Source organism: Rutidosis leptorrhynchoides, chromosome 2 (assembly GCF_046630445.1).
Source record: "Rutidosis leptorrhynchoides isolate AG116_Rl617_1_P2 chromosome 2, CSIRO_AGI_Rlap_v1, whole genome shotgun sequence".
Taxonomy (NCBI): Eukaryota; Viridiplantae; Streptophyta; class Magnoliopsida; order Asterales; family Asteraceae; genus Rutidosis; species Rutidosis leptorrhynchoides.
In genome coordinates this window covers 101,800,100-101,811,046 of record NC_092334.1, presented here as the reverse complement: position 1 = coordinate 101,811,046, position 10,947 = coordinate 101,800,100, and the positions used below count along the sequence as shown (strand labels likewise).

General features: G+C 33.8%; 3 protein-coding genes across 3 annotated transcripts; 1 reads left to right on the top strand and 2 right to left on the bottom strand.

Annotated features, from left to right (window-relative positions):
• Positions 1 to 786: 786 nt before the first annotated feature.
• On the top strand, positions 787 to 2,529 carry LOC139891238 (uncharacterized protein At1g08160). Its single transcript, XM_071874187.1, has one exon. It carries the CDS (start codon positions 1,130 to 1,132, stop codon positions 1,940 to 1,942), a length of 813 nt encoding a protein of 270 aa, XP_071730288.1. The 5' UTR covers positions 787 to 1,129; the 3' UTR covers positions 1,943 to 2,529.
• A 432-nt stretch (positions 2,530 to 2,961) lies between these two features.
• On the bottom strand, positions 2,962 to 4,321 carry LOC139891237 (sufE-like protein 1, chloroplastic/mitochondrial). The gene has a single exon (XM_071874186.1). It carries the CDS (start codon positions 4,194 to 4,196, stop codon positions 3,147 to 3,149), a length of 1,050 nt encoding a protein of 349 aa, XP_071730287.1. The 5' UTR covers positions 4,197 to 4,321; the 3' UTR covers positions 2,962 to 3,146.
• Positions 4,322 to 5,620: 1,299 nt separating this feature from the next.
• LOC139891236 (uridine kinase-like protein 4) lies at positions 5,621 to 10,696 on the bottom strand. The gene is made up of 15 exons (XM_071874185.1): positions 10,571 to 10,696; positions 9,463 to 9,628; positions 8,907 to 8,998; positions 8,711 to 8,780; positions 8,514 to 8,626; positions 7,931 to 8,027; positions 7,638 to 7,717; positions 7,280 to 7,474; positions 6,921 to 7,004; positions 6,784 to 6,844; positions 6,588 to 6,648; positions 6,388 to 6,481; positions 6,201 to 6,273; positions 6,043 to 6,125; positions 5,621 to 5,959 (listed from the first exon to the last, which is right to left on the bottom strand). The coding sequence occupies exons 2-15, from the start codon at positions 9,614 to 9,616 to the stop codon at positions 5,810 to 5,812; spliced, it is 1,407 nt and encodes a 468-aa protein (XP_071730286.1). The 5' UTR covers positions 9,617 to 9,628; positions 10,571 to 10,696; the 3' UTR covers positions 5,621 to 5,809.
• Positions 10,697 to 10,947: the final 251 nt, after the last annotated feature.

The window sequence follows — 10,947 nt, the reverse complement described above, 5'->3', positions numbered from 1 at the left end:
ATAAAAACTGACAGCATTATACACTTTCTACATATTCAATTCGATAACAGGTTGACCAGCCATTTAGCGGCCCTACCAATCGATATCACGGTTAACATACATAGAAGAGCAAAATAGAGTAATTCATGGTTAAGGCATTTAACTTCGATTGAATTAATGAACTCTGCTTTATAATGCATGTCTCATAAGCATTAGATTACCATGTCGTAAGAAATTAAATACGTTCCGGTTGTTACCACATTTGAAGACAACTTTAATGGTATCCATTTATCATGCTTCATTTGAACTTAGTTCCATCTCTTTTTAAAATGATATAAAAGACATAAACGATCGTAATTCTATTCTATGAATGAGTAAAAAAGATCACCCTTTTTTTTTCCTTTAACAGCAAAGATTGATTGACTATATAATAAAACGCTCCATAGCAAGACTCCAAGAGGAGGGATTACAAAGGCTTTAGAAGCGAAGAGTTCCAATTTGAAACTACATGGTCTCTATTTTTAAGCCAACGAAAAGAGAGAGTTCTAATTACATCAAAAATACAATTTCTACGAATAACAAAATCATTAAAAATAATTCCGTTCCCGAACCGCCATAGCACCCAAAACAAAGTAACCACAATCGTAGTAATGCGAGCCGTATCAGACAACGAAAAATGGACACCCCTTAAGATATCTATTTAATAAAACCTTCTCAAATAACAACACTTTTACAACTAAGTACTACTCATATGTGGAGTTTGACCCAACTAGACCTAATATGGTTTCAATTTTGTCCCTTTGCACAATGTCACCTTAATTAAAGGAAACCACTTTTTCTATTGTATGTACCTTCATACAATAATAGTAGTTCCCAATAATTTGCTTTAGCCCTTGGCTCCATACCATTTTCTTAGTCACCAAGCATCATTCTCACTTCAATCACAACCCTTGATCCATTTCTATCAACCCCAACAACAATACACATCTCATTTTCAAAAAAGTAAAACATAATAATTCATCAAAGTTGCAAAATCAAAATTTAAATAGTTTCCACTTTACTTTAATCCCACCTTTTTAAACTCTATTTTCTATTCATTCACAATGTCTTTACTTCATGTTAGGGTTGTTACATTTTTTCTTCCATAAACATGCAACTTAACCCCCTTCCACCGCAGCATCAACCACCCGAATCACCGTCAATTTACTTCACTCCGTTACACTCTAGAGCCGCCACCCCATCACCGCTAGCCCATATCTTCACCTCCATAAAACCATCAAGACGAACCATGATGACACCAACACCAACACAAACACCAACAAACGTACAAACACCCGAATTTCTTTATGGAAATTTTCCAAGAACAAGCGATAGGCTTTTGCTAAGAAACCATCGAAGAACAGATCCTCTCATTTGGTGTTGCGCGATCATTTGCTTAATGTTTAGCATACTTGTCATCTTGTTTGGAATCACAACTTTGATCATTTTTCTTGTTGTCAAGCCAAGAACTCCAGTTTTCGACACCAATCACGCAAGCCTTAATGTCATATACTTTGATTCGCCGGGGAATTTTAATGGAGATTTCACTTTTATTGCAAATTTCTCCAACCCCAACAAGAAACTTAGCTTGAAATTCGAGTATGCTCTTTTGGAACTGTTTTTCGCCAACAATTTGATTGCGAATCAAACTATAAGGCCATTCAGTCAGAGAGAAAAAGAGACAGGTGCGGTTAAAATTCGGTTCATATCAAGTTTAGTTTACCTGCCATTGAATCATGCAATGGAACTTCAACGGCAAGTTTTGAGCAATAAAGTAATGTATAGTGTGAAAGGAACTTTTAAAGTACGCGCCAGTTTCGGATTAATTCATTACCCTTATACGTTGCACAGTCGATGCGACTTGCAGATGAGCAGTCCACCATCTGGTTTTCTTATGGCAAGAAGGTGCATAACTAAAAGATGAAAGTCATTTTTATTACTCATCTCAGTTCATCTTTTGTTTTTTAATAGTTTGAATTGAGATTAAATTTACTCAATTCATCTATCATTCATGTGTATAATTGACAATTGGGCACTATATATATATAGTATATATATATATATATATAAGGTTTTATACTTTGTTTCTAATCCTTGTTGACACTGTTTTATTAATCCGAATCCACTGTGTATGAGGTCAACAATTCAAGAGTAGACCAAAAGTTGTACTCTTTAACCTATGTGATATGAGGATTCTGAAAATGGCAGTCTTCAAATATGAGGATATTGAATCAAGACAGGCTAAAATAAGGAACATGACATTTGAATATTTGATGATATTGAATCTAGACAGTTTAAAAAGACGCGTCCCGTTCTACATAGCAGAGGTTTGAAGTAGACCTAAATTATTCAAAGAGCGGAAAACAAGTACTTCAGATTTAGTGATGTACACAGTACTGAAAATGACATAAAGTGAGATCTTGGTATCCTTGCCCATTATCAAAAGCAAGATTCTTGAGGATAGACAGAACATAAAAGTGTAAAGAAGATATATATTTATTGCAACGGATGTTTGTCGGAGGACCGTCTACATCCTACCTCGTCATACTCCGCCTTAGCAGGATTGAGTATTGTTGTTGTATACTAACTGGATACTACAAAAGATGTTTATATTCATTTCTGTAATCGAATCTGCGAGTTGACATAATTTAAAATTGTTGTGATTCGGTATAATTCTAAGGGCATAGGTTAAAAACATTAGGAGGTGGTCATGAGTTCAATGCAGTCCATATATTTGTCAAGAAATTAAATAAATTCATTTGAGTTTTAAGTTGAGAATTTGTCCTTTTGATCCCATATGCTATCAGATCTTTTGTTCGGGATCTTAGAGTGTAACCAATTATGGAGTATTTTATAGCACGACTTAAAACAAGTTAACAGAAAGCAAGATTCTAAAGCTATTTTCATAATTAAATGAAACCAGCATCAGGTGATCATGGTTCAAATATAGGACAGGCACAGAGTAAAATTTGCAACAATATATGGCTTTTATTTTTAACAGAGGTATAATATAATAATCATACGATATACATCGAAGCATTGATGGTCACATGTTATAGAACTTTGCATAGATGTAATATCAACAAAATCATAACAAGACTCAAATAAAAAAGTATACCATCATTAGCCTAAGCACCAACTTCTGCAGGTGTTTTCGCCTCAATCGATAACGCGTGCAATCCACTCTGCAACTCATCGTCCAATAGCGAATAAATAAGTCTATGCCTCTTAACCAAACTTTTTCCTTCGAATTCATTCGAAACCACTTTCAAATTAAAATGTGTCTCCCCATCACTACCCTTAACACCTGCATGACCAGCATGTTGATATGAAACATCTTTAACTTCCAATTCAACAGGTTTCAACTCCTTACTCAAAATTTCAGTAATCCTTAATCCTCTTCTCCCTAATCCATCATCACTCGACTTCGAATCATCAAAACCCGAATCATTATCCAACTGAAAATCAGAACTTTTTGAGCCCAAATCAACATCCTTATTCGGGTTATCAGCAAGCCCAATTCTTGATTCAACCCCTTTCTCAGCTTCAACAAACAACATTAATGCCTTTTTCTGCATTAGCTCAAACATATTCAAAAATCCATTATTCCTTGAAGGTGACAAACTCTGTTGCAAACCTAATAACACGATAAAATCAGGCGATATTCGAAGGATTTCTTCGACAGAAGAACCCGAAAGACCTTGAACTAATAAAGCAGCTAAGCCTTTAGTAATCAAAGCATCAGAATCAGCTTCAAAGATTACATTTTTACTATCAGGATCATCAAAATAAGCCCTTAACCATACCTGAGAAACACACCCTTTGACTTTATTTTCATCAGTCTTGAATTGGGTATCTAAAGGTTTTAAATTTTTGCCATAGAACAATAGCTGTTCGTATTTGGCTTTTGGGTCTTGTACGGATTGAAAAAGTTTAATGATTTCTTGAAACTTTTGTGGAAATTGTTCTAGGACTTGGGAAGTGGGTGTTGATTGTGTGGATGGATTAGGGTTTGAGGATTTAATGGGTGTTGATTGGATGGTGAATGATTTGGGTTTTGATGAATAAAAGGGTAAAATAGGGAAAGATGATGGTGGGTGTAGAGGTTTTGGTCTGAAGATAGAAGATGGTAAGGAGAAATTGGTGGAGATTCGCCGGAAAGATGAGCAGAAAGACATGGTCGGCGCCGGCAGCTAGGAGGTTGCGGAGATCCGTCGTTGGTTTATCTACAAAAATATATATATTTTTTTTTTGATAAAAGGGGACGGTACCCCGGAGAAATTGTATTATCGGTCAAAATAAGAGTGTACTTGTTTGATACAAAATTAAACAAAAAATGATTTGTAGTAAATCACTATACCATCAATTAAAATTATTTGGAAAAATAATATATTAGATTTTAATGCAAGAATATTACACTAACAATTAGTAAAAGATAATTTGCAAGTAATCACAATTTTTAGTTTTATTTTTTGATTTCAAATAATATATATAGGTAGTTGTTAATAAGTTCTATATTAGAGGTGGTGATTTTCATACGACATTTTTTTAGCAAGTAATCCAAACACTTTGTGAGATGATCTTGCGGTTGGTGTGAAAATGAGCTCAATTTCCGCCGTTGGTTTTGAAGATTTGGATCTTTTAAGGCGTATTCTTTTTATATATTTACAACGGCAACTGACGCACTCTACATAATTTTACATAAATAGTGTTCTAAACATAACTCGAACTCATTACCTCAAAGTTAAAGGGGCTCTTCGATGCTGTTACCAAAGACCAAAGGCGTCTTCTCATGAATATCCTAGGGTATATTAGTTTTTCTCAAGAGTGGGCAAGTCGGTTTGCTTCTAACAAGTAACAAGTAGAAGGTAAACTACTTAAATCAGGGACTAAAAAGGCTTCTTGTGCAGTAGACAAGTTTGATGTTCTTTGATTAGTCAGATTATTTTGTTTGTGGTTAATTTTCTCTAATTTTTCAAGATGATTGCAAGTTATTTGAATGTGGTATCTACTTGTTCGGTTCGTGTAGGTTTGTTCGGGATTAGACTTTGTTTTGTTGGCCTTTTATTGTACGGTTGAGCTTGGGATGCTTCTAGATAGATACCTAGTTAGGTTTGTTTGGTTTTTGTGTTATTCTTTGTTCATGTTTTTTAGTTGCGAGTTTTGTCGAGTCGATTTGGTACAGGGCATAACTGTCTTTGTGTTGGGGGCATGTGCCCCATATGGATTTTAAACAATAAATTACACTAAAAGAATTTTTTTACGTAAAAATAAGTTTTCTTTGCTTGTATCCCTCTAAAACTAATTTCATCCATAATACTTTTATTATTGAGTTTAACTTCCGCCACTAATTTTGTTTTCTGTTTTTTTTTTTAGATTTTTTTTATTCTATTTTGATGATGGTCCCACATTGGTTATATTTAAGTTTTTGTATTTTCAGCAAAAAAATGTTAATAAAACCCTTTTACCTACATTCAGAGCTCTTAGTTTTTGAAAGGTAAATTTTAAATATATATGCATTTAGTTGGTTGAATTTTTATTTTATTTTATTTTATTTTATTTTTTTTATTATTTTTTTTTTGTGAAATCTAACATTTCACATAGCCTGCGCCCTGCAGAATAACATATCATTATTCATGTGTATATTGATCCAACTCATACATGACTCGAGACCCAACCAAGTCCACATTAAAACACTGAATAAGTGAATAAAAAGTCTTAACTCAACCCAAAACTGACAACAATTTCATGATCAACCACTTGATTCCATCCTTTTGTGATCCAGTTGACTTCATTCATCATCTGTCCCAAAATACCTGTCTCCAAACTCTCCCATCCCCGGAAGCACACGATACTCGTTATTTAAACCTGTCTCTATTTCTGATGTTACTATCTTAATTCTTGGGAACCGTTTGCAGACTACATGCACTCCTTGCGGTGCCTGTTAAATAAACAATTGGTTCGTGGTTAGTTAAGTGTAATTACTATAAAGTTTGACCAATTAAGAATGGCTTCCCAACTTACAGAGATCAGATTAAGGAATATGATATTAGCCTCTGGTACACCTTTCTTTAAAAGCAAGGAAATAGCTTGAACAGCTGAATTGCCTGAACAAATTATTTACAATTATTAGCGCGGTCACATATTTCAACAAGTGACATGTGAGAGAATTTTAAACTCACCTGTTCCGAGTATTGGATCCAACAACAATACATGCCTATCAGATATGTCTTGTGGCAACTTTTCATATATTAACTGCACGAGTTAAAGTGTATAAATAATGATGTCAGCATGCAATCAAATGTTGTGTTAAAGCATATGATTTGGGTGGCACTCAAGTTTTCAGTAATTAACAGTCTATGCACACACCTGTTGACCATTATCACCTTCTCTATGAATTAGAATTTTCCCGATCTTGATACCCTTGCAACATGCTCGTAAAGCATTTTCCATACTCTCACCACTGTAAACAGAATAACAACTCAAGATTTCTACCAAAAAAAATGAAATTATATGTTACCAAAAATCGTAGTAGGATTAATATACTAAGGTTCTTTGGATTCAGATACCTTCTAATAACAGAAACACCACATAATCTCTTACAAAAATCTACGCCTGTGTATACTGACCCTGCATACACACAAACCAAAGACATCATGAAATAAATTTAAAAACTTAACAACGAACCAACAGAAAAAGGATGGGATACTTCATGAAAAATACCACAATAATCAAATGAGAAATAGAAGGATTAACGGCACTTACCGGTTGGAGTTACCACCTGTTTTTCTGTAAATGGTAAATGTCCCAAACCATGCTCCACGACCTGAATAAGCCATTTGATGATTATGTACACATCAAAAGGAGTGTGTCCTATCACACCTAAGAAAGAAATCACTCACCAAACGGATCAATCGATCCGCATAAAACACAAAATCATGTTTGGTTGTTTGAGCATCACGTATAAGTGTATGCATGCCACGTATCTGCACGGGGAAATAACAACTTACAATGAGGAAATTATATGACAAAAGGATCACTAAAATACAAAGATGCAAAAGAGTAATGCTACATAGGCCTATTCAGATTTAGATGGCACTAAAAGGAAGCCTAATGCATTCGTTGGTTGATACAGTTTCTCTCCTAATCAACTTCACACATGTCAGTCTCACATTTTTAGGCCTAATTTAGGTCTGTCTAAAAAAATTTATCATTTTTTCATGCAAAATAATAACATGATACGTGGAACTGAAAGTCGTACCTGAAAAGTTGAGTGGATGACGTACAAATTTGGATATATTTTACAAAGATCATGCTGACCAAGTTTTGTCCGAATATGTTGGACAATTAAATCAATAGCTACATGATTGTCTCCTCCACGAGGTATGATGATGTCAGCATACTTTTTAGTTGGAAGTATAAAATCATCAAAAGCAGGCTTCACGAACTTTGAGTACTGCATAAAAGTGAAGTCTGTAAATAAGCAAATGAAATGGTTTAAAGAAGACAATGCTAAAATTCAAGAAACATACAAAAGGCACACTAAAGCTATCATTAATTTGTGGCCCAAAATTTATAGTCCAATTCCTACTCCAAATGGATAGGAATGGTCAACTAACCTGATCGAGAACCGTACCAATATCTCGTCCTTTTTCACCTGTATCGCGCCTTATTCTCCTTGCAAGGCGCACATCAGCATCTGCACTGAAAATCATAGTTGTAATTACTGATGGATGAGCGAACAAAATATACAGTAACCCATGAATAGTTTCAAAATAACAAATTTATGAGTTCCAGGATCAAATTCTAGGGCCAAAACTTTCAAGTATTGCAGTTTAACAAATTTATCAGGAGCTAGAAACGAGGCATGGAGTCGAACAGATAAACTTGTCATGCAAGAAGTATATAGAACCTGTATCAACAAAGATCTTCATGTTCATCAGTTCACGCACACGAGGATCATGAAAAATTAATATCCCTTCCAAAATTATGACATCTGAAGGATTCACCTGTCATAAGTTTCATACTAAATGAGTTATGTAATGTTCTTAATTAGTTTATATTCACCATAAACAGCAGAAGAAAACAATATTGTCACACTGATAAACAGTACTCAATGTTGGATAACTATTAAAAACATTCCATCTTCTAATTAACAATTTAAGTCGCCATGGTGCTTACTATTCTACATGTCTTCTTGACTTTGAAATCATATGTTACTAATAAATTAAATTTTTAATCAAAGTTTTTATGATGGTATATCAACAGATAATGCCACTAAACCATTTACATGAGTTGAACTACTTAGTTTTTTTCTGTTTCTTTTCTCATTTTGTATAAACAAGGCAGACAATGAAAAGCAAAGATAATGTTCTGATAAACCACATTGAGTACAAAGAAACATGTACTCTAAAAGGCTACAAAGATAAAATTTATACATGTGAAATAAACTTTTAGTCTTTTAGGCCTTCCTAAACTATAATATAAGAACTAACCCTTCGAGAAACGATGTTCTTATAACTTCTGAAATCATATTTTGGAATATCCACAGCTTTACCATGCCTCAACATCTCTACCACTGACAATAACTTTTCGTTGTCGAAAGCATCTGGAATAGCAAAGTGGATTAATAATTCCTTTTGACTTCAAAAATTTCATATATTTTATAGACAGATAAAGTAACAAAACTTGCCAGGATGATCGAAGTTGTACTCATGAACCCTTGTAAGTTCTTCAGCAGTCAAACTATGATAGAATGAGTCCTGCAAAACACACCCATATCAGCTAAGAACTCAGCTTTTTATTTGAAAAAAAAAAAAAAAATAGTAGATACGATAGCCATATCAATAAACCAAAAAAAAATATCAAGTAATGGAATAAAAATATACCTGGTTGACAAGCACGACACGCTGATCATGAAGCTGCTCAATAATCATATCACAAACAGTTGTCTTTCCTGAAGCTGCGCCTCCAGCAACCCCTGGTTGTTCATTGACATACTAGATCATGTAAGTATGTCATCATAAAGCATATCATCATAAAGCATATCATCATAAAGCATGACATATATGACGATCTCAAGCCTTTCAAAGAACACAGACACTATACATACAACGCATACAGTAAAAAAGGATTAACTGCATACAACCACTCACTAAATAAGTAATATCGTTTAACTTGCTTATACCCTATGCCCCCTAAGACAAAAAGATGAGCCTAAATGTAAACTTGAATTTTGAGCACCTTTAGCCAATTATTATGAGATGGCTAGTAGAGGTGCTAGCAATGTCCACAACTGTTTCTTACAGTTATTTATAATGCAAAAGGAACACCATCCATATGAAATTACTGCAAAAGCAATCTAATAACAATACATTCCTAGTTCTGCAGATAATGTACAATTTATCAAGTGCATTATGGATGTGTTCTTGATGCAATACATACCAATGATAAAAGGCTGCTTGTGCACATTTTCAGTCACTGACGTTGTTGCCTGTCCCGCTTGTGAATTTGTTTCCTGCATCCCATTCATGTGAAATCCGGAAAAATGGGCCCCTGATGACGCCTCTATTAAATATTCAACTGGTTTTGATCCCATTTTAAAAATAGCCTGCAATGCAAAGACACAAAGTTGATAAGATACATGAACACATTATATTATATAATAAACCAATCAATCATAATCATAATCATAATCATAATCATAATCCACAATTACAATAATATAAAGGATCTATGTTAGTTGTGTATTGTTTCTCAGTTCAATTGGCTTTAATATTGCTTTGACATGTTTCAAACCTGATTCATCTAACAATATAATAATTTCAAATGCTACGTTTCAACAATCGATTGTCTTGTATAAAACACATTATCATGGGCAAATAGGATACAAGGCGATTAGAAGGCCAGGGGATTTTTTCAAGCATCAAAGGTCTGAAAGTTCAGTTGATCTTCGACCCACAATCTGATGGTAGTCATCATCAAATGCCACTTTCCTTTCACTCAAGATGACTTAAACATTTGTAAATTGTAATCCACAGTTGACGGTCACTTTTAGATCTTTATTGAACAAGTTTCATACCATAAACTTCAGTAAAAAACTAAAAAAACTATAGATTAGTCTCCATTCCAAAAATGAAACTGTCAAATCGACCCGACCGGTTCCAAATTCACATTTAAATTTTTAAATACTAATTAAACGCAACCTTCAATTCAATACTAATCCAATCTACCTAAAATCAACTCACACTACCTAAAACTGATCCAGCACTATATCCACAACTAACAAAACAACAACTACATTATTCATAATATCAAAACTTATAAAATCATGAATCAGGCAATAAATTTTAACGAGCTAAAACACAATCAAACTTCTAAATCTCAAATCACACAGCAACTAATTAACAAATACACGAACAATATCGAAGATAATAACGAATCAAGGATCAGAACATGCAACAACATAACAATAACATAAAATGCGATATACATAAACACAAAACCTATACATATAAGTAAGATCTAGTAATGTGCAGATTCATGAATATACCTATATAGCCTATATATCTCGATTAGATACTTTCGAGAATCTGGATTTGAATTGAAAATTGAGAGAGAAAAAATGAAATGTCGACAACACAGTTTCGTACGCGTGATACGGATACATTGAATTTATAGAAGGGGGAGTTTTATAGTGAAATGAAATTAGGGCATGAAGTTGGATGTAATTACGATGATGAACCTGATGATAATTGTCACTGTTACTATTATTATATTTTCGGTGATATATCGTAACTATCAAATTTGGTACATATTTAAATAGAAAGAGTTAATTATACGTAAGAAACATACAACATGACGTGGCGCTTATCTGTTATGTCTCCTCATAATTTTATGTTAAGACTTTTCTAAACCTAAGGTTAACAT

What these genes read in the sequence shown, in the direction of transcription:
- LOC139891237 (XM_071874186.1), bottom strand. Translation starts at nt 4,196, where the DNA reads ATGTCTTTCTGCTCATCTTTCCGGCGAATCTCCACCAATTTCTCCTTA.
- LOC139891238 (XM_071874187.1), top strand. Translation starts at nt 1,130, where the DNA reads ATGCAACTTAACCCCCTTCCACCGCAGCATCAACCACCCGAATCACCG.
- LOC139891236 (XM_071874185.1), bottom strand. Translation starts at nt 9,616, where the DNA reads ATGGGATCAAAACCAGTTGAATATTTAATAGAGGCGTCATCAGGGGCC. An exon ending in GTGTCGTGCTTGTCAACCAG is followed by an intron (nt 8,781 to 8,906) that starts GTATATTTTTAT and finishes TGTGTTTTGCAG; the next exon opens with GACTCATTCTATCATAGTTT. An exon ending in TCATCCACTCAACTTTTCAG is followed by an intron (nt 7,005 to 7,279) that starts GTACGACTTTCA and finishes TTCCCCGTGCAG; the next exon opens with ATACGTGGCATGCATACACT.